The sequence below is a fragment of the Carettochelys insculpta genome, chromosome 28 (genome assembly GCF_033958435.1).
Source record: "Carettochelys insculpta isolate YL-2023 chromosome 28, ASM3395843v1, whole genome shotgun sequence".
NCBI lineage: Eukaryota > Metazoa > Chordata > Testudines > Carettochelyidae > Carettochelys > Carettochelys insculpta.
The window spans coordinates 3,221,553-3,245,516 of record NC_134164.1 but is presented as its reverse complement, the minus strand read 5'-3'; the positions used below and the strand labels follow the sequence as shown (position 1 = coordinate 3,245,516).

At 38.4% G+C, this 23,964-nt stretch overlaps 1 protein-coding gene across 1 annotated transcript; it reads left to right on the top strand.

Annotated features, from left to right (window-relative positions):
- The first annotated feature begins 2,658 nt into the window (after positions 1-2,658).
- On the top strand, positions 2,659-23,365 carry FBXO47 (F-box protein 47). The gene is made up of 11 exons (XM_074979044.1): positions 2,659-2,750; positions 8,741-8,947; positions 9,344-9,514; positions 11,787-11,863; positions 12,950-13,027; positions 14,990-15,098; positions 16,517-16,693; positions 18,445-18,591; positions 20,333-20,475; positions 20,908-21,067; positions 23,211-23,365. Exons 1-11 carry the CDS (start codon positions 2,690-2,692, stop codon positions 23,321-23,323), a joined length of 1,443 nt encoding a protein of 480 aa, XP_074835145.1. The 5' UTR covers positions 2,659-2,689; the 3' UTR covers positions 23,324-23,365.
- Positions 23,366-23,964: the final 599 nt, after the last annotated feature.

The window sequence follows — 23,964 nt, the reverse complement described above, 5'->3', positions numbered from 1 at the left end:
TGCCTATGTGGAAACTCAAATCAGTTAGAACATAATGGTTTGATCCTACAATCTCATTAAGGCGATCATCTGATGCAAAATATCACCTTAATTTATTCCTTATGCTAATACAATGAATAGGCGAGCTGGTGCTCACACAGTCTAAGGCTTATTGTAGATTTTTGTTGTTTAATAAAAAGATATAGTGTCAATGAAAAGATACATCTGAGCAGTCTAACAGCATCCAACAGTTCTATTTAAATCTTAGGAGAAAACACGGGCTCTGTCAATGAGGGAGAATTTTTACTTTAAAAGAATTAAAATAAGCACCACCAAATAACCCTTAAGGCCTCTCTAAGGCCTGTGTGGAGTACCAGGAAACAAGGCATGTATAGTTTTCTTTCTCCCATATGTTATCATGGTTATTTATTTTCCTTGTGTTGACAATCATAATAAAATAGGTGTTATGTACACATATAGGAAGATACCATTCTTGCTATCTTCACTTTTTTTTGGTGAATCTCCCATCTTAAAACTCCAAGTCCTGGAGTCAAGAATCTAAAAGAATCTCAGCTTTCTAACTGTATAGCTTTCTAACTATTCATTAAGTTTAGAGCTCTCAGCTGGGTGGAAAGCTTTAAATCATGAAGGGAGTTTACCTTAAAGAAGGCAAATAAAAATAATTCTTTCATTAAAAAAAATGCCATGCTCTTTAAAGACATGACCTTTTTGGGGAGCCTGACTCATGGTTTTTGACTGCTTTGGGTTGGCAGTATTGCACAGTCCCTGCTCTAAAAGAGGTCACAATTTAAGAAGTGTTTTTAATGTTAACAGAGGCAAGCCAAATCAGGGATGAAGACAGGTAGAATCTATGACCATAGAAATACTTCTGAAAAAAATAAATGTCCGCTAATTTGACCCATGCACCACAGACTAACTAGATGGCACATTAGTTTCACTGAACCTATAATTATCTGGGTTAGAAGGGACCCCTAGCGGCTTCTCTAGTTCATCACCCTATATTACAGAAGACTTTTTTTATGCCTGCATTATCCCTGGCTGATTGAAAGACAGCTTTTAATTCCAGTGCTTCCAGGATACAGGCCCATGATAGTTGCTTTAAATCTATATGCTGCTACTTCAGAAAGGTTCTAGCCTGTTTTTCCTGAACAGTATGACCATACAAAAATTTATAGTTTCTAAGAACTGTGCAATCTTAATGGTGCTAAAAATTTAGGTACCTATACCCACTATCCTTGCAGCTCAGTGTAACAATAATGCTTAAATAAGGCTGCAGCTCCCCTATATTTCCAGTGCATGCAAGGCACTTAGCCTGTCTAGGTATTTTTGAAAATCCCAGCAGTGAGCTGTATCTTTAGGTACCTAAAATATCTTTGAAAATCTGTCTCTGGGTGTCCAACCTAGACATTTTTTGTAAAACTTCCTGCTATTGATAGTAGTGGTGCAGCTCCTCTAGTAGTAGGATGATGCTAGCCAACTTGCTGGTGTTCTAACCATAGTCACTCAACTCTGCTCACATTCAAAAAAATGAAAAACAATATAGATAGAGCAAATACAAGGCCACTCGTGCTGCATGATATGCTTAACACTCCAGTAGGATATAGACTTTCTGTCAAGTAACTTGTCTGATAGAGTGTAGCATGGGTTGCTATAATAAAGTTAGATTAACAGCAAATGTTTAGTATTTTTCATTGCTCTGATGGTCTCATACTGCACCTTATTTTATAATCTATATAATGATTTTACTTTGTTTTCTTTAGCAACTGTAATCCAGTTATTTGAGAGCACTTTACAAACATTAACCAAGATTTCAGCATGATTTCAAGGGAACAGAGACAAAGAGATCATCCTGTCCACCATGGGAACACAGCTATATATGGGGTAGAAAACAGCAATGGAAAGGAAGAATGCACACAAATTTAATACAGAAAGTGAAAAAGTATGGTATGCAATTGAAAGTACAAGGGGAATTTAAAGAGGAAGAATATAATTCTACCAGATGAAATTTAGTCAGAACACTGGGTAAGCTACTTCACTCTGAGCAAAAGATCCATTGGGTATTTAATAAGCACAAGTGGTTGGGATGTTAATCAGGAGGGAGCTGGCTTGCTGACAGCAGAAGGCTTAATGAGGTCCATACACACAGCAGGTGGGAAAAATCAAGCTGCAGAAATGCCTGAATCTTCCAGTTCTTTACCTTTGTTTGGATCCTCCTGCACTAATCCCTGCTGCTTTTCAAGGGAACGCTCTCCATACCCCATGAAGACACAGCAGTTTTATAATATTACAGAAGCCTCTTTTAGGGAGAGGGTTTAAAGTTCACACACATTGCCTTCAGAAGGCTCCATAGAGACCTCTGTAAAAATCCCAGCTTTCAAATGTAAGATTTGCTTTTAAAGTGCAAGTTGTCAGACTTAACTATATAGACAGCATGCAACAAAATGTAAGAATTATTAGTTTTACATTAGCCAGTTTACCTATGCAGCAAAATTCATATAACTCAGTGGTGTCATCATGGCATTCCCATTCTGTGGAATCTGATCAGTGTTGTCAGTGGGCAGATAACACAGGCCGTTATGCTAGGAATTATTTTAGTTTTTATTTTGTGTTTCAATTTCTAGGAGAAAAAAAATATAAAACAAAATGACAGGCCTGCCTCCCTTTTATAAAAGCTATTGGAGAAAGATCTATGAAATCTACTGCAGCCCTCTGTTGCCATCTTCTGGAGACTTCTGCAAGAGCACCAACAGGTATTACTGTAGCCTGACAACTAAGGCATTCAGCTGCCCTACTCTTGGAAAATCAGTTAAGAATGAGTTACATTGGAAGCTATACTAGCTGCAGCTGTAAAACATTGTTTTTAAGATTCATTTTTCCAATTACTTCGACTTAATTACTACTCATATTGAGATTGGCCATTTGCAATGTTTTTCTGGGACTGTTCTGTGTTGCATATCAAGTGTGACTTTGTTTTGCAAGGTAAGGACTGTGTGGCAACTTGTTACTTCACAGTGAGGCACAACTTCCATTGGAAATATTGTGGGTTGATGCTATGTGATGCCTTCATTGTACAAAACCACAATATTGCTTGAGGATGATGATATTCTGTGTTGTGATATTTTTGCATCAAAATAATGTCTATGTAGAGCAGCACAATTGATATGTGTTGAGCCTTTATGACTGACATTGCATGGCATGTAGTGTTCATCTCTAACAGTGTTAAGTATTTTACCTGACAACATGGTGGCCGAGGATTGTAATACAGTAACTTTGTACAGCAATACTAGTGTTGTGATGATCCTACATTCCTTAACATGTGACCATGTGGACAGTTTGCAATGACAGGGTGACCTTACATGTATGGAAAGCTAATGGCTTATATTGTCCTAGAGACCTGCTGCTTGCAAGATAATGATGCCATGTGGCATCACAGCAACCCTACGTCCATAACGTGGTGCTGGCTTTTGGAGACTGCGTGCCTGTAACACCTTGTGTAGTTGCGATCTTGCGTCTGTGACACGACGGTGCCAAAGCCAACTCTCTCATGTAATGTTTTGATGGCTTGCTTTGCCATAACAGCTATGCTACCTAACAGTACTCCACAGCAACCCCCCACTCCTGATGTAGCGCTATTTGTTGGTACCCATGGCAACCAGGTCTCCTTAAACTGCTGCCTTGGTTGCCATAGTGAGTTCACACCCATTATGTGGTGACACCCTGCACTGCCATGACCACTTTGCACCTGTGATGGGAAGCTTCCTTTGGTGCCAGGGCCAGGCTAGTGTCTTGCAGCCCTGCACCAGCCTATGTGTGTGGTAACCCATATGGCAGAGGCACAGCTCAACTAGGGAAGACGCCAGGCATGAAGGGCTTCCACCCTCCTTTCAGGGGTGGGGTGACTGGCCTTCCCTCAGCCAGCCGTTCTGCCTGAAAGGGGAGGGGCAGCCTTCCTCCTTATTAATTATTCATAAGAGGGCGGGGCTGTTCCAGTCGCGGCGCGGGGATTCTTCGGTAACCAATCAGGGAGGGGCGTGGTTTTCTGCGTTAGAAAGTAGTCGGTGGAAGGGGAGGGGTTGTGAATTATTCATAAAGGGGGCGTGTCCCCAAAGTGGCGGGAGGAGCTGTCTCGAGCCCTCTAGTTTCTCCCCGCCCCGCCCCCTACGGCTCTTAGGCAGAGACGCACACCCCCCCCCAAAAAAGGCGGGAAACGTGAGGCGATTTAAAAATAGTAAATTAACAAACATTAATTAAGCCGTTGAAAGCCCACTGAAGTAATTGATGACCACTGGCATAAAATGATCCATTGCTGTAGTAATTTCCTTTGTCCAAAAATGTGTATTGGCTACTGCCATTCCTCCTTCCAATTCCCATGAATTGAGCAAATTAACTGCTCAGTTTTTGCGGGAATGAAAATATTTTTTCTTGCTGTAATAATTCTGTGTATAGGTGTTTCTGTTCCCTGCCCTGCCCTGCCCTTTCCTTCCCTTACTTATGTGGCGATATATTCCCCTGAAGAAAACTCTTAAAGCCTTCCTCTCAAACCAAATGTAATTTTTTAAAATCCTGATTACAACATACACTCTTTCATGAAGTTTGTCAACTTCAGCTAATTTAATGCATTTTTTTAATCTAGGGAAAGTTCATGTCCTTGTAAATCCTGAGAGTACAATCTAAACTCCCCCAGGTCGCCCCATCCTCCAGGACTTTTCCCTGAGGGCGAAAAAGGGTTTATATCTGTTCTGTATCTATCTCAAGTGGATATAAATTTTTGGAGGTATTACACCTTTATTGTAACCAATTATAATTGAAGTGTGGTGGGTTTTGAGAGTATGTAGAATGGAGGTCAAAATGTGATCCATAGGGCTGTATCATCAGGTCCAAGAGTTAATTACTGCCCAAGGTATTTATTAGCACTATGTCTATATTAAGCAGCTTTTAGCAGAAATTGTCAATACAGCCCTGTTGCTAAAAGTTGGTGTGTCTGAATTCTGTTTGTTGGCAGTTTTGTCAACAAAATACTTCTTGCCCTCACAAGTGATTTTTGCTTTATTAGCAAAACAACAGTAAAATTTTTGTTGTTCGGGGTGGACGGGTAAGCATCCAGAAAGGACAAAAATTACGGTAATTAATTACAAGTGTGGGCAAAGTCTAAGTGAAGCCCAACATACAAATGCAGCCCAAGGGGTTGTGAAGTGTAGCGCATTTGTCGTGACCAGTCCATGGGGTCATTATATGCAGCTCAAGGGCTAGCTACAGAGCAGTGGGAGAAGGAAAAATAAAAAAAGCCATCATGTAGCATTTTAAAGACTAACAAATAATTTATTAGCTGATGAGCTCTCATGGGGCAAACCCGCTTCTTCAGATCTGGAGACCTTGCAGCAAAAAAGCCAAACATGCCCCCGGGTGGTTTCATACAGAGTGACTGAAGGGACAAACATAACTTATGTGATTACAAGCAGATGTTAGCATCCCTTCCCTGGGACTGCAGCATGGATCAAAGCACATAAATATTGGCGTGAAGTCAAAAAAGTGCTGCCGTGTATCAGGAAGGCACAAAAGCAAATATTAGGATTATCAAAAGCATTTACTTTTAGTCTGTTATGTATGTTTATGTTGTTTTAAATCTATTTGGGACTGCTTGTAATTTCTACTAAAGCATTTTTACACCACTCTCACAGTGAGAAGCCTCCTTAAAACGGAAGCAAACAATACTTAATTTTATCTACCTTACAGAATTGCCGGTCTGGTGTATAGAGGCTTTAATGTAAATAAGGATTAAGTCCCTTTAATGGGAAATTAAGTGCAACCCATGCTGGCATGCTGCCACTTCAGTCCCTTTTGTTGCAAAGTTTGGTCACCCCTGATTCAGAAACTCCTATATTTTTAAGTATGTACAAAGGGAAATGGAGAGAGAATGCCTATTTATGTTTGTGGTACTTCATTTATTCATTTGCGAAATGCTGAGGGTGGACAGAAGATAAAGTCCTGAAGCGGCAATTTGATGAAAATAAGCCCTGCTTATAGAAAGAAAACAGCATTGAAGGAATGTTGAATTGTTGATGACTTCTGCCCCATAAATAAATCACTATATATACAGAATAAATAAGAGAAAATCACTACTATTAATTATTATAATTTACATTTCCCTTTTCCAGTTTCCATAAGTAGTTCTCCAGACAGGAGGATCCACACAGAGGTTATTGAGGGCTGAACAAAATTGCTAAGTGAAATACACCTTATATTTTCTCTGCTCTTCCTGAGTCATACGAAATATATTGCGAGCCAAAAATTGAAGTGAAAGGGAGCTTTGAGTAAATGGCTTTAAAATATGGCCCACCATGTAAAACTTCTGTCACATGCTCAGTTTTTATTTATATTGGCCTTACTCTGTCCCCACAGAAAATAATGAGAGTTTCACCATTGAGTTTAATAGGAGCATTGTTGAGTGCTTTTGAAAATCCCACCCATCATTTTTAAGTGGCTGCTTCTGAACTGTACATAATAGTTCTGCAAACTCTGGCTGAGATTTTTAAAAGCACTCAGTAATATTCTAAACTCTTATTGACTTCCGTGAAGCAGAGTTATACCAGCGCTGACTGCTTTCAAACAAAAAAAAATACCCTCACAAATAACAAGCAGTGCTGTAACACCGTAGACACTAACAAATTTATTAGGTCATAAGGTTTTGTGGGTAGGACCCACTTCCTCAGATGCTAGGAATAGACCTGTAAGTACAGTAGTAGGTCTACTATAATTTCTAAGGTGCCACAGGACTGCTTGTTGTTTGTGAAGCTGCAGAATAACAGGGCTATTCCTCTTAAAAATACCCAGAGATTGTACATCTATTTCTAAGATATGAATCAGCAGAATGTATTGGACTTAGCCAGCCTTGAAAGAAATTTACTGGTGAATAGAATTATGTATTTCTTTTACTAAAATAGGCCTTTAAATGCCTTTATATATAAAGTAAGACTTTGCATTTCCTTGCACCTGCAGTTGTCTATATAAAACTCCCAATGACTTTAACGGTGGATTTCTTTGCTTTTCAAAAGTATTGTTACATACATCTGTGACGTTATTTAAATGATTTTTTAAATTTTTAAATTATATGCATCAAATTCATTTTCTATCTCATGTTGCTTAAGTAGTTTAACATTGAATAAAACACTGTAATTTTAAAAGTCATTAAATTTGCTCACAAGCCATGTGAAAAGTTAAACTTTGGGTTTCTTCATCTTGCATGAATTAGCTCACAGCTAATTTAAAGATGCCTTTTATAAAGTGCAATTCCCACTCATGAACAATTGAAACATTGTTCTGGGCACAGAGGAGAAAATACTGTTTGTAATGCTTTAATTATGTGGTTGATAATGTATTGAGTTCATTCAGTATACACATCTCTTTCACTGGGATTGTGATAATTCACTGTTATATAAAATGGTTCAGTGATGATATGTTAGAGCAATGTGACTTGTTCGCTTGATGATTTAAATTTTTTTTCCTTAGGTTAAGTAAATGTAGCCTGTCAACTAAGGTGCATCAGTACATTTTTGGTCTTTCAAACAATGAATACAGTTCCCACTGATTGTAAATGGGAAATTGCATTGAGAGGAGAAAGGAGTGGAGAACTTGCATTGTTACCATTGTTGCCAACACTTACAATTTTACTGCAATAGCAACGTTTGGTGATTGTTTGAAAGCCCCAAATGTGAGAATCAAGAGATTGCATGAGACTGTTAACTTTAGTTGTAAAAAAGAAGTTACTAGTTCTCATGGTTATAGAGAGAAGCTTGAAAATATTAAGCAAGTATCCTATAAAAGCTCAGAAACCAGAAGGCAAATAAAAATGCAGTATTTATTGATTTTTTTAAACATTCTCCTAACTTTAGAGACAGCCTTAAGAATATTGGGCGACTTGTCACATGACTGTACTGTGGCATGTAACAATATTTGCACATGCTATGCTGTGATATGTCATTACCAGGAATTAAGTATATCTCAGTTTAAATACTGCAGGGAAAGTGATAACTTAATGCTTACTCACATTACTTTAATCCTTATTTTTATTGTCATGTACAAGAATATAATATGAGTATAAACCTCAGATAGACAAGAGACATACAAATCCTTTGAATGGCCTCCTTAATTTTTAATGGTCTATTACATGGTAAAGTGTCAGAAGGGTATTGAATGTTTTATAATAGCTTCTTAATACATCTTATGGCATTTCGTATACCTCCTACACTTTTATTTTTTCTTTTAATTATCTTTCAAACATCCTGAGCCTTCCCTCCTATCACAATACTAGTCACTGCTATCCCTCCCCTCTTACCAGGATATTTTCTTCCCCCAGACACTCAATTAGAATGTATAATTTTGCATATATACGCACCATGTGTACATTCTCCCTTTTTGTGCTGTGGGGAGTGGAGAGTGTGGCTTTACTGGTTATAATGGAAAGAAAAGACATATAGAACAGGAAACTATGAATATGTATTTTGGAGTGTATTTAGATGTCATTTCGTTACATTTGAAGTAAAATATATCCTTCTTGCCCAGGTGGAAAGATTTTCATATTTCAGTACTATCAAAACAAAAAGCAGTTTTGATAGTGCATAGACTAGGACGGCTTCCTCTCTGTTACTATATTTCAGTAGTGTGTGACTCATGAGTTATTTCATTTCATCTCCCTTGCAGATTTAATTTCCTTCTCTCTATGCCTTCTGTGTTTTCTCTGAAGGAAAAGTTTATGGGACTAGTAGAAGGATGACATCCACTTTAAGTACTAGCTTCACCTTGATTCCCAACCAAAAATACAGACGCAGTAGTCGTCACTCCAAATCATTCTGCGGTACTGTGGACACAGATTCTGAGTCACTGTCAACTCTTGGAAATTTTAAAGCACTGCCACTAGAGATCTTTCAAATGGTCTTGAAATATCTCCCAGGTGAGGAACTTTACTGTCCGTAAATGAAAATAATCACATGCAAAATCCTGTTTAGTTAAATACCAACTTTGAGGCCTATGGGCCTTTTTCAATAATGCTTCACCTTAAAAGGAACTGAAGAGCTTTTCAGTGGGTTTGGTCATTTTCAGATAGTATTAAGGGAGCTCTTTGAAGTGTTCTTTTGCCTGCCATATATACAGATGACAATTTAACAGATATATGCAAAATCCTGAATGACCACAATTCGTTGATAAAGGAGTGTACCAGAAATAACATTTGTCCCTAACTTATTGAAGTCTCTTGGCTTGGCTGTACTGAGTTATATAGTAAAGTTCTTGACTACTGAACAGTTTTTGCAAAAAAGGTTTACAGGTATGCTGGGTTTTGCTTTTCCAGTGAAGGATATCAGCATGCTAAGCATGGTGTCGAAAGCCATCAGCAATCGCCTTATTAATTACATCTCAACCTCATCAGGAAACAGGAGGCTTTTACTCCAAGATTTTCACAACCTTGAGATAACTGGCAAGAGAGAAGGATCCTGTATATTAGAACACTACAGATCTCTAGGTGACCTTAATAATAAGAACAATAACAATTAGGCAAGAACTAAAGTCAGTTAAAGGGCTTCTGCTGTGATATTTTAGTGATTAATATCAGTTTAAAATGATGAAGATGTTTTCTGAAGTGTATAGTTATTTATATGACCCTCATTGACGCTGAAATTCATCCTTGTGCAAAGGACCAGTAACAAGGCATATACCCACTTAAGTCTCAACTGAGTTCTCTGCATTGGGTGTATTTCATTGTGGAAGAATTATTTCGGCACCTCTTAATATACTTTTAATCAGCAATAATAATTATATATTATATAAATATAAACAAAAATAGCATGTTTTGCTTTTTCCTTATTTAATTTGTAAAGAGTATAAAAGAGCAAGGTGAATGGATCTTTTGTGGGAATGAAATTAAGGTAAAAAGAGAGTATTTCACCTCTGTATCAATGCTCAAACCTGGCCTAATTCTGGTGTGATCAAGAATCATTGTTAACATCAAAGGCCTGATAGTCTATGTGACATAAACTGGCAGTCTCATTCCAGTTCCTAGATGGGAAGTACACTTATCACAAAAAGAACTACGACAAATGCCACTGATTTAACATTTTCCTTCGCAGCCCAGTATCAGAACTGAAGTGGACATGATGAGTAAACTTTCCTCTTATGCTTAGGTCAGGGTTGAGATCCAATGTGAGAATCTTTTGCTTCCCCTGATGTACTCTTACTCTCACCTGGACAACTATGTCCTGGTACAGCAAAATATAAATATATGTCAAAATAATTTGACTAGTAGCACTGCATATTTTCATATAAAATCAATATTTTTTTTAAACTTTTACATTAAATTACTTCTAAATCTAAGCAGCCAAATTCCCCTAAATCTTCCTCCCTTTCAATCAAAAGCAATGCATTCTTTCTTCTCTTATGTCACTGGGGACTGCATCATTTATCTCCCTCCCACATTCAGTGCAATCCCTCTTCTAGAAAATAATCAAATGAAATTAAATCCCAGATTGAACAATATTAATATAAACCTTCTTAACTGATAAAGTCTCATAATTAAATTGATCCTGACAGTAAAGCAAAATTATTTAAAGTTTAAATTTAGGAACTAACTTTAAATTAAGAGATTCGCAAGTTAAAGGAACAATGTCAAAATTAGTTATCCTGAATGAGTTCCCCTCTAATTTACATGAATTGTTTACAGTATCTTATTGATAATTTCAGTGTTTATTTGTTTTAGTTTTAAAATGAAATCTGATTCACTAAGTTTTGCCCAAAAAGTCAGCACAACTTCGTACAGTGTAATAACAAACTTTGAATTAGAAAAGTCAAATGTTATTTAATTACAGCTATATGAACTCATCATTATAATAAGCATGGTCATTTAAAATATGAAAATCTGTGCAAATATCTATCATCTACTAAATGTAAGGGCACAATCCTGCTCCTATTAAAGTCAATAGCAAAATTCACATATACTTCAACAAGCACAAGACTGGGCTCTAAAGATAAAATTCACTTCTATATAAATAGAGAACCAGCACAAGGCTTATATACATCACTAATCTCACTTAAACCCATAGAGTGAAATCTTGGCTACATGAAAGTCAATGACAAAAATTACCTTTGGCTTCAATTGAACCAGGATTAACACATGTTTTTTGTGCTACACCTCTGCACAGATGTGAATTTCGCCATTTGAAAGGAGGCCCAAAACTTTGCACTGTAATAAAAAAGTTATCCACAGGTTAATGACTGTACTCCTGTTTGAAGATATATGGTGTTCAGATATTCATCTGTTGTTAAGGGTCCGATCACAAATCTATTGAAGTCAATAGAAAATTGATAACTTTTCTGTTTGACCATGTGATTGGCTTAAAATATTTTAGAAACTTGGCTTTTGATGATTTAGAAAACCAGTGTCTCTGCAAATGTTATTTACTTTGCCTCTATTGACGGAAATAGTTTAGGAGCTCTAATTCAAAAACCAATATAATAATTTTGTAGGGCTCCATCTGTGACCCAAATGGAGTTTAAAGCAACTTAGTAAACAAATTATGGCATGAGAGCCTTCCACACTCCCAATCAGGCTTTCTGACATAAAAGGTGTCTCTTCTGCATAGGCTAGCATGCCCTTTTACAATGCACAACCTACTGTAATGCACTATTTATTTTCTTGTGGAAATAGCATGGTATTATATTCCCTGTATAGTGTATGCTTCAGCTAGTCCAATTATTTACCACATTTGAATGATTATGTATGTATATGTTTCTGTTTACAGGTTTGTTGCTTAAAAGGTGCACACTACTGCTTCCCACAAAAGACAGGCTAAAGTACATACACAAGATACTCTCAGAAGTAAGCTCACACTCATTGCTCTGTACTTCTAGAATCTTGTTTTGAACTATCACTTGCACCTATACAAGGGGTCAGGAACCCAAATAGTAAGAAGAACCAGTTTTTGCGACGTCTGTAAAAAAAAAATCAATAGTTCAAGAGCTGCAATACATGTGAATAAGACTTTGTTAGCAACACAGTCAAAACACTGATACAATATCATATTCCACAATGCACTGCACATTTAAAGGGGAAGTTATCCAATGTTTCGAGATCACATACAGTTTTCTGTTTAGATATGAGTTGTTCACTGCTGGGCTTTAGACATTCACCGTTTATCAAAATAATTAGGTTGGGTTTTCTTTTTACTTTGCAATTATGGCATCAGGAGTCACAAAGAAGTCCTTAAGGAGCCGCATGCAGCTCGGGAGCTGCAGGTTGCAGACCTCTGACCTATACTAATGTTTCAATAAAACAATTTTTGTTAGTATAATGGACATAAATTAATTTATTGAGGCACCAGTGAGGGACCTCTGTGTAATATCATGAATTCACTAACTTGGAATCAGTATTTTGTTGGTTAAAATTTCTTTCTCAGATATTTAGGCTGCCATTTCCAATCTTGAGTACCTGAATGTAGGTCCCTAAATCCATATTTAGGCTTTTAAATTATCTGATTTTTCTGAGTTGCTGAGTACTAACTACATAATGCCTTGGGGCAGCACTCTGCATTGGGGTAAATTTTAGCTATAATTAATTCAAAACATTATGTTACCAAACTGTATTACTTTCTGGAGGGACAGTAGAAATGATTATGCATAACAATAGATATTATTAATAAAATATCATATCTCTCTGAAGACTCTATGGTGGTCTGAGTGAAAATTCCCAGAAGACCAAGGGCCTCATATTAAAAATATCCCTACCTGGCAACCTTGTTGGGTGTCCCAGTAGACATGCAAGGGTTGTGTGAATGTAGTGTAGAGAAAAAAAATCCATTATTAACCCTGGAGATTAGTAGTGTGGGAAAGATTAAAGCACAGGAGTGAGTTTATTTCCAATTAAATTATATTCATTAAACAAGGCAACAATGTTTTGTATTTGCAGGTTTCCTGTTTTAAACTCAGTGGTTGCCCAAGCCCATTGCAGTGCTTGGGATTACAATGCTATGGAGTGTTTTTACAGGTATGGTGTATTTTTCAGAGAGAAGAACGCAGGTATCATTAATATAAAGGAAAACAAAGTTTGTGTTTTTAAAAATCTGTCAATGCTGAAAAGTGCAAATGAACATAATCATGATCCAGCTTATTTAAGCTTTGAGAAACAGCGGGCTAAAAGTGCTTTGCAAGGCATTTCAAAGTTTAACATGGCTTTCAGGTCCCAAAAGAATGCATTAATTCAGTACCATAGTTCTTTCTGACTCTTAAAATATTTAATTTTAAAACAAGTTTGGATAATAAGCAGTCCATGGGCCACAGACAGTTTACCAAGGTTAGACCCTGGCGGGCCACCAGATCGGTGTATATGGGATTGAACTAGAGAATGTAGAGAAGTCCACATATCTGGGGAGCAACATAACGTATGATCTAGACTGTTAGAAGGAAATAGCAACTAGAATAGCGAAAGCAAGAGTGAGTTTGAATGCGATGGGTAAGATCTGGGAAAGCAAAGTGATTAGCTTAGGAACGAAGCTGAGCTCCTTCAAAATATGTGTATTCAGCAGCATGTTGTACAGATGTGAGACGTAGGTGATAACAAAAGATTCAAAGAGAAGAATATTGGCATTTGAGAGGAGTTGTGATAGAAAGATACTGAGAATAGGATGGATGCAGAAAGTCACCAACAAGAAATTATATAGGAAGATACAGCCAAAAGAGAACCTACTGCAAAAGGTTGTACGACACAAGTTACAGCTATTTGGGCATATTTGCAGAATGAATGAAAAATCAAGACCCTGGTATTTGGTATAATGGATGGTTCAGTAGGAGAGGTAGATCACACAGAGAATGGGTAGATGATATACTAGATTGGTATGGTGCTAGTCTACAAAAACTAAGCCACTCTGCACTGGACAGGGAAAGATTGAAGGAAATAGTGAGAGACGCATCAGACACCAATGGGCACTGAGTCCTTGGTTGTTGATGATGATGATGGGCCACCAGATACTTTATTTACCTGAGCATCCTCAGGTATGGCCACTCACAGCTCTTGCTGTCTGTGGTTCACTGTTCATGGTCAGTGGAATCTGCTAGAAGTGATGGCTGGCCTGCACCCCTTCCTCCTGCACACATTGACCAGGAATGGCATACAGTAGTCAACAGGAGCTGCCAGCAGCTGTACTTGAGGGTGCTAAAGTAAATAAGGTGTCTTGCAGCCCTCCAGGGCTATGTCTACACTAGAGTGATCTGTAGATAGAAGTTTCTGTCGGAAGATATCTTCCAACAAAACTGTTGACAGATTGTGGCCAGACTGCCAAGAGCAAGAGCAATCCACTCTGTCTACAGAGAGCAGCCTAGGCTGCCCAGCCGTTCTCTCGACAGAACAGCCAACTGGAAGCACAGCAGACAGGGCTGCCTGGTGTCCCAGAAGCCCTGTCTGTCAACAGAGGGCCCCTCAGAACATCCATACTGGCTATCTGTTGACAGAATCTGTCGACAGAGATGTTCTGTCTCATGGGGACAGGGGCAGGAGAATGTTGTTGACACAAGTGCCGTATTCTGTTGATTTACTGTTGACACAACACTTTGGGAATGTGGATGCTCCCTGGGTTTGTCGACAAAATGCTAGTTTTGTGGACAAAACTCTCTAATATAGACATAGCCCAGGAGTTAACCCTTGTAAACTGTGTCTGGCCTGTGGGCCACTTATTACCCACCTCTGCTCTAGAGAATTTATCAATCTGGATTTTATTATTAGCCACTATTGGATTTTAGTTTTAATTAGCAGTTTATTACCAAAGAAGAATACAGAGAAGAAGTCCATTTTGAAAGACAAGAATGAGTATGAAAATAATAGAGTGGTTCAGATGCACTAGTCAGCTATGAAAATATGTGCTTTCCATAAATACAGAAAAGTTGATTGTACATATGATAATAACAGACGTTGTGATTTAATTCTATTTATCTGTCCATTATTTGGTATCTTCAGACCCTGACAGCAGGCTGGGATGAGCTAGAATGCCATCGTGTTTTTAACTTCCTCTGTGAACTGAGCAACCTACCCCGCAAAGTACAAACGGTTGTCAGCAGCAAACCAGGTAAATACCTACAATAAAAAAGTCCTGGAAAATATAAGTGATAATAAAAGAAACTGTCATGGCAGTTTTAGCATCCTCTAGCTGCCAGTTCAGGAAATGGATTCAGATTATTACAGAGGAGATGCACCCTAAGTTCAGAGATGGTTTGTGCCACATGATCTTTCTGGTATCCAATCTTTTCTTGATCCAAATGTATTATGGTTTAGCTGCAGAAATGCCAGAAGATGAGAGCTCTGAAGCTGGTAACGTTTGCATATAGCTGAAGGAAATCACACTATTAACTGAGCACTATTAACTGAGTTTAGCTGTTTTCATATGAAAACAATAAATTGACTTCTATCTTTTGCATATTCTATGTGGTGAAGTGCATCACTTTGAGAGGCAGTTCATTTAGTTGAATCTTATACATACATTTGAGAATGAAATGATAATTTTCATGCAGCAGACCTAATTCTCCACTGCTTTACACCAAAACTTGTGCAATCAATAGAGTTACTCCAGAATAAAACTGATGTGATACAATAAAAAATCAGGACCAATATTTTATTCATATCCAGATACATCACTATAAAACCAAAAGTAGCCCCTCGAGAAATTTTCCAGCACAGTACTCCAGCAGATCATTGGAAATGTTCACTTCTAGGCCCCACATAAGTGGTTGTAGAATGCAAACATGCAGTCAACTGCTTCTTTTTACTCCTTTTGACACCATTTAATAGACTCACAAGCAGAAAGAAGCATAGCAAAAGTCAAAAATAAGGGACTGGGCCTGAAACAGAGCATGAAAAGTGGAAGAAAAATAACATTGGGAAGGTAGGCAGAATTTAGTAGTTTGAAGCAGTGCAGTGCATCTACTATCTTAGCTAGTCATGGGCCAGTTACAGCTCAAAACTTCAGGACATTGTGATCTAAGTTACTCCAGTTTGACATTTAATGGGAGTCTTATACCTAGAAACTTTTAAAAATTTAATCATAGAATGCTAGTACTGGAAGGGACCTTGAGAGGTCATCGACTCCAGCCCCCTGCCCTCATGGCAGGAAAGACAGACTTATCTTGTATCTTACATCTGTTAGGAGCCTAAGTAACTTTAAAAATCTAGCCCTTTGTGCCCACATGGCCTAAGGTTCTTATTTCCTCTCTCTCCCAATCATTATAAACATGTTAAAATCACCAAAAACAACAAGAGTCCTGCGGCACCTTATAGAATAATAGATTTTTTTCGATCATCAGCTTTTGTGGGCAAAGACCCACTTTGTCTTTGCCCACAAAAGCTTATGCTCCAAAAAATCTGTTACTCTATAAGGTGCCACAGGATTTCTCATTGTTTTTGCAGGTACAGATTAACATGGTTATCCTCTCTGATACAAAAGCACCGAAGTGATTATAGATTCATAGTGTGCAAATTCTTTTGTCCTAGGAAGTGCCCGAAAGCTGGAATTAAGGATCAGATTATTCTGTCGCAGTGTCCTGCTAAATCACTGGATTCATCGAAGTGATTCTGCATTTTGGCTGACTCGTATCTTAAAACCATGGCCAATGGTTAATCAAGCCCGCTTGTTGTACATCATTTTTGGGCCTGTCTCCTCTCTAAATGGTGTGTAGTTTTAATATAATAGCCTGTTTTCTGATAAAGAAATTCTGGTCTGTCCCTTTTCAGGGGACCCATACAAGGAATGTGTGGGATGGATTCCTGCACCATCAAGTGGTAGAGCTATCTGGCATGTCTGTGGACATTAACATAGCCCATGAGTTGTAGTAGGAGCAACAACCTCTTTACCCGTCATTGCAACGAAGGGTCCTGTGGCCCCTTATAGACTAACAGAAAAGTTTTCTGTTAGTCTATAAGGTGCCACAGGACCCTTCGTTGCTGTTACAGATCCAGACTAACACGGCTACCCCTCCGATATTTTACCCGTCATTGTGAGCTTTTGTGCCAAAGCATACACATAAGCTGTGAACCCATTGCTTACTCCTCTGATACTCCCCTGCCTCTACCCCAACAGGTCTTTTGTGTTCCTATGGAGGTAGTTGCTGTGGAACTTTTAAGCAGTGTGCGTAGACCTTCGGGGTGTGTTGTGTAGTTTGCCTGCTTTCTAGCTCCAGGCATGTTGGAAATGCAGTGGTATGCTTTGTTATAAGCCATCCCATAGGCCAGGAAGATTTCACCTCAGGTGAAAAAGCACCTGTGTTTATTGCATTTCACTTTAGAAGGGAGCATTTACTCTATACAGACTTATAATTCCTAATAAACTTACTCTTTTTCAAGAGTTGAACACACAGTTCATATTAATTTGGACAGAATGTAAATTTCCAGGTAATTGCTTGAACACACTCCTGAAAATGTTTATATTGGTGCTGATCACTGTTGTTACACCAGTGAGAGAGGGGAATCAACCCAGTTAACCTCAGTGGTGTCACACAGAACATCTTAGCCACTTCCCAATGCTTTTTGTTTTGTTCTAGCTGTAGCTATATTACTGTAATTTCTTGGGCTATGTCTAGATTGAAGATCTCTATTGGCAAAAGATATACAAATTGTACAACACATTTGCATATCTCCTGCCAACAGATCTGTCAGGAGAGACTTTCCCGACATTTGGCTGTCCACAATCAAATGTCGGGACAGTTCCCTCTGCCGACACATCCCTTCTTCCTTGTGGAACGAGAATGACAAGGATGTTGGCAGAAGGCTCCTGGAGTGGCAGGCTTCTGTTGGGAGACCACCAGGTTCCTAACAGAAGCCTGCAATCTAGACATAGTCTAGAAGACAAAAACTCTGGCTTCACTTATAGCCTTGCGCTTATGTTTCAGGTCTGATTTTTCACAAGTTGTAAGCATACAAAAATCCTACTGAAATCAAGTGAAGAACCAGCACTTCTGGAAACCAGGCCCTTTATAAATAATAAAGTATAACATTTAGCACTATTGACCTCTTAATTGTTTATCATGGACCTTTTTACAAATATTGTTTATATTACAGTTCAGGTGACGAAATTACAGAGGTTGTGTTTTTCCTATTTGCCTACACTTATGGTGTGATGGTTGCCTCAGCATTGAACCAGAAGCATGCGTATCACTCTCTGAGATCCCATTCTCTTCTTCTCACTTAAATATGAATCCTGCCTTTCCTCACAACACCCACTGATTCTAATTCACATTGCAGTCTACACTGTCCCTTCTGCCACAAGTAAAATGAATAAAAAATCTTTGTATAAATATCGACTTATGCTTTTGCCTAAATCACCTTTTCTTTTTCCTACTCATGCAGTGAGGTCCCAGTATAGTTCTTCCTTGTTTAGCAAGCTGCATTGTTATTTATTAGTGATTGTGATTAATGTTACCCAGGACATGTGGTTTGGCAGAAAATGATAGAAGGACCGACTGATGAGACCAGTTTAAAGGGTCTAGCTGATGCTATTAAACTGCTGTATGACACAGAAGCTAAAGAGTGGACAGCAGATGATGTTATCAGTCTTGTGGATGAATTGTCAGGTATATTTTTCCCTTTATCATAAATGCACAGGATTATATGATAATGTCCTCCCCACCTAAAGAGATGTGTCAGAGAGTCAAAAACAAGTATGTTGGGAATCTGAGTGCCCCCTAATCCCTTGCAGTAGGTGAACTATACAGGAAGGTCAGTAAAACTGGAGGTTATGCAGTAGTCAGAGATGAAAGAGACCTGGTTATAAACCAAAGCTCTTTTTCCCAAAGGAGTAAGATTTTAAATAATAACACTTTTAAATCTTCAAAAATCAGTGTTCTATTATCCTGTTCAAGGGACTGTGCCACACAATTTAGGTCCAAAATTTAGGTTTTGTTCAAAACAAAGTTTTACAAAATTTACCATTAATAAATAAGTTTTCATAATTTTCTAATGTCCAGAAAAATCTATCTTTGTTTGGCTTTATGCATATTTTCTGACATGCATCTGACAAAGTGGGTCTTGTCCACAAAAGCTTAGATGCTGATAAATCTGTTAGTTTATAAGGTGCCACCTGATTTATCATCATATTTTCTATAGTGTTTGTACCCTCAACAGTCTTATTTCTGGGGCTAAGAAACAGAAAATGATGAGTAGGAAAGAAGAAAACTATCTAATGCATTTCCATTATTCAAGCTGTCAAGTACAAAAAAGGATAAACAGGAAAAATACATTAGATTTTTCAAACCTAATGCATGGTGGTTATTAATAATGCTGATAAAGATAACTTTTGTTTTTTAGTAACACTTTTTCCCCAGAGCTAATGTTAATGATATTTGGACATTAACTGTGTGGCATGTCATTTAGTGACAACTTTTTGGAAAAGAGGTTCTACTTGTAATGAATTTGCTGGTTCTGAATCATCCGCCGCCATTAGTTCAGGGAAAGGTACCATGCTGTCTCATTGACCCCCAGTGGTCCCAGTGAAAAGCTCCAGCTGCAGGCAGGTTTACATGTGCTGGGCTTGCCATCAGGATCAGGGCAGGATGCGATCTGGAAGGTGCTGAGAGGGGTACTTGGGTAGCTCCACAGTCCCTGAGCACTCTCTCTCAATGGAAAGTCTTGGCTGCTGGGACTCTGATCAAGGCTTCCCATTGGGCAAGGATGCTGGCACTACAGCCCAGTACCTTCTGTGTGGGCAGCAGTTTCTTGGGCTGCCCCGTGCCATTGTCTCAGGCCCAGGGCCTTTGGCTTATTATTGAGAACTTTTGGGTAATGGAAGCCTTTTCTGGGAACCAATAATTTGTGAATAGTTGGTATCCATTGTTATTTAATTTTTAGTAGTCTGAGCCATTATTAGAAATATAGATAAGGACAGATTCGTTTTTTGTTTTTTTTTAAATTTTTTAACCTATATAAATAACTAAGTATGGAGGTTTTTTCTGGGAGAGAAGCTGGTCTCTGAAAAGGAATGCATAATTTGATGGTGTTATATTTTAAATTTGATGGAAGTTTGGAGAGATTGTTATACATTTTATTATCATCAGACACAAACAATTTCTACTGGCACCATAATAACTCCATAGTTCCCAAGTGTGCTGTAGGTGTGTTTAAATTGGCTTTCCTCTCAAGCATGTCAGATGGATGTCAAATGCAGTGATTCATAAATTAGATACATCCATAATTTTGTTCAGATAATGTTCTTTTAATTTAATTGTGACCTACATTTTCTAACCTACATTTAACTAAATTATATTCAGTCTGTTGAATCAAAAGTAATGAAAATCCTTTGTATTTTTATTATAAAAGTGGTTCCCCGTGAATGGCTCATGGAGAATAATGCTCGCCTCCTCATCCTGAGTGGGAACAACATCTGCTTCACCTTCATGGCTAGTAAAGCTGTGAATGGCCGGGCTGTTGAGCTGGCCAGGCTAGTGGTCTTTCTGGCTTTGGTGAGTAGCACTGAATAGATTTTTGTTTTGTTTTGGCATTTTGCCACTAAATCTGCATATCTGCTTTCCCAGGCTTGGGGCCTGATTTTCCTTACACTAGCATAAAGAAAGAATAACTAAATTGAAATCAGTGGGCCAGATTCTTATTTGCCCTAAGGCTTGAAGGTAACATCTCATCCATAGGGAAAAGTAATTCTAGCATAAGGTTGGAATGAAGTTCTCCCACCTTCAAGTCACGGCTAAAACAGCTCTACAACAGCACCCTGTCACATGGGTCCTGGAATAAGTTTGATAAAAGGGCTGAAGCTAACTGTAATGTGGGATAATGGCTTAGTTTTCTACCATTAATTGTACTACTTCTACTTGTTGTTTTCATTTTTTAACCTCATCACCATCATGGATATGTATTATAATATTTCCTGTATGTTCTAGGTCTGTGAGAAGGACCTGTACTGCATGGATTGGGCAGTAAAAATGATGCAGAAAGTCTGCAAAGTTTTCAGCACGCCAGGTGAAAGGAATAACTTCCTGCAGAGCGTGGAGAATGCATTTGCTCACATGATCATGGATATGCTACAGTCAGTAATGTCTGGTGAGTATCTATGCCTGTATAACAGGTGAACTTATTAAATGGGACATGCCCACTAGCCAAAACTGCAGCAGAGCAGGGGATGGGAGCTCCTGGATCTTCACAACTTCAGCCAGGCCCCCTTTTTAGTCAGCCAGAGCTACCCTAGAATGGGATTCTTTAAAAAGATGGGATATTCTTTTTTATAATTACAGCATAATGCCCTGTAAACTGATTGTTTTGTCATGTAGACTGGGTTATTTTCAGCTGATTGTGTTAAGCACTCTATGTGTGTGTTTTAAGGTTATTCTAGAGCACATGATACAGCAATGGTACAGTATTAGGAGAGACACTTTGTAGATAAAAGTGTTCAGCGATAATATACATTCACCCACAGTGCTCAAAATATATTAATACCCTGAAAGTGTGAGTGAGATCTATATACTTACATTAAGAGACTCAGGGCTTAAGCTTTCTGCCCTGAGACCCAGGAATTCTACCACTGGTCTTGTTTGGGGGACCCCCTGAAACGGGCTTATGGTCCCAAAAGGATCCCCAGCCCTCTGGTTGAAAATCACTGGAAAGATGACACAAAGGACAGGGCAACAAGGGTTCAGACTTTAGTAGTCTCAGTGTGCAGTGCATTTTGGGACCTGGAGTCATTCCATTCGAGGTCAGAGTGGCTACAGGCCATATTATTAAATTCTTGGGCTGCATTTCCTCCATGGTTCAAACTTTGTCAACCCTGATATAAACTCAAAACTGTTTTGTAAATGTAAGCAGTAAAGAAGCACAGGTGGCTCAGTTAGGACAGATTTCTATTTTAAAACAAGATTATTCTTGTTCTTCCATGTACAAGCGGGTTATGAGTCTGCAGTGTTATTTCATAGCTGGCCTACCATCAGATGCTGTATTTGATGTCTAATAAATCTAACTGGAAGTAGCTAACTTGCTGTAATGCTTCCCAGTGGTACCCAGGGCTGTGATGCACCTTGCCACCATTAACTCTTAGTGTGAGGACATCTTGTCTGTGCCTACTCTGAGTCAGCTGCCCGACTCCACCAGCCATGGGCAGAACAACTAAGTATTCATCTCTCAGCCTAAGCAAGCTCTGCTGCTCCTCTGAGGTAACTTAGCAATAGGCAGGCATGCCCAAACTCCTGAGCCTTTTAAACATCTCCTTGGAGTGTCTAACCCCTATTCAACTGGACACTAAAGTATTCAGACATTCACTGCTCCCAAAGAAGCAGCACATTCCAGCTGATCAGTTTCACCTTAGATGACCTACTTAGATCACCTCCATTTGATGCACAGCACCTAGTTATGTTCATAATGAGAACAAATAGAAGTTTATTTGAAAAAGAAAAGACATTCAAATGATAGCAAGCAGAAGTATTAGACACAAATGGCTGTATATATAATAAAATGATAACACATTCTAGAATATAGACTTGTTTAACAAAACAAAATATTCTCATGGCTAGGAAAGTATTGCTCATCAGTGCTTTTTAGCGTGGCAGACGATGATCCCTTTTTCATGAAACAAGACACATTGCCAGAGTATGCCTGAAGTAAAGGACACGTGTGTTGCTTTGATTCACCAAATACATGTCTCTGTCTTCATTCTTAAATGGGATGTCCTGCGCCGGTTGTTTTTTCCTGCATACTTCTTTCTTGCAGATTTTCAGATCTCTTGTCAGTTTTGTAATCTTGATTAGCCAGTGGCTCAGTATGCAAATAGACTTACATCCAAAGACACACAATACACAATAATCGGACAAAACATTAAAAGAACTTGTCTAGTCTGCGGGATGTCACCTTTTGGTGATCTGCCTTTAACTCCAAGGTTTTAAGAACATAATTTTCAGCATAGATACATAACTTCTCAAAATTGTCAGTGTATATACATTCTCAATAGTTTATGATGACCAATGGGTTTTTGGTAGTGAGCTTGCATGCCATGCTTTGGTGAATTATTTTCTGTATCTGACACAGGGCAGCCCTATTAAACTTTATCCATCCCTGGCCCTCTGACAGTTGGCATTAAGAGGTATGTGGGTCATACTTGGCCTCTGCTAAGATACTAATTAGTTTCTGAGATCTTCTCCTTACAAATGAGCCATTTGTTTTCATTAGCTATTTTTAATGTTTCCCTTCTGGTGCTTAGGAGATCGTGATGAAGAAGACAGCAGCTTTTTGAATTTGTTCCACCTTGTGAATGCACAATCTAACTTCCATAAAGAAATTCTGTATCTCACCATGAGAAGCACCTCTACCTAAATACTCAGAATGTCAGGCATTTAGAGAATGCTACAGTGGCTGAGACAGGTGGCATTTTCCCCCGTTTATTTTCTTACACAGATAAAACAGTGTTCACTTATCTTTTAAATTAACTCTCCAGCAACTACTTTCAAAGTTTTTACAGCTACTGAATGAACACATTGTCAAAAATAGAAACTATAACAACCAGTTAAATCTGGAGGTATAACTTTTGCAGAAGCAGCAGGAGGCTAACTAGAGATGCTAGTGAAATACAAGAAGCATTACAGCATTTAAACCTGTGACAATGTATTGAGGCAATTGTAAAAAACACTCTGTGCAATAATCTTCCCTGAGAGTGTGTGTCAGGCTGTGCAGAGGAGCCCATCTGTGGCATTCATGGTTTGGCTGTTCTGGGTGGGGAACACACACTGCATTCTTCTCCCACAGTGTATGTTTGGACACAAAACAAAAATGACATGGTTTTCATATTTGATGTACAACCACAAATTAAAGAATGTTATATTAGTTCAGAACAGAAAATATTTTGCTCTTTTAATTTTCTTTTCTCTTTGGAATCCATTAATAAAAAACAATATAATGAGATAGGCATGACCAGGTTTCTCCAGTTCAGTTTACATGTGGATATCTATAATTCACTC

Excerpts from the sequence above, each read along its gene's own strand:
- FBXO47 (XM_074979044.1), top strand. The coding sequence starts at position 2,690 with ATGAAATCTACTGCAGCCCTCTGTTGCCATCTTCTGGAGACTTCTGCA. Across the intron at positions 18,592-20,332 it reads TCTTGTGGATGAATTGTCAG|TGGTTCCCCGTGAATGGCTC; the intron begins GTATATTTTTCC and ends TTATTATAAAAG. Across the intron at positions 20,476-20,907 it reads TAGTGGTCTTTCTGGCTTTG|GTCTGTGAGAAGGACCTGTA; the intron begins GTGAGTAGCACT and ends TGTATGTTCTAG.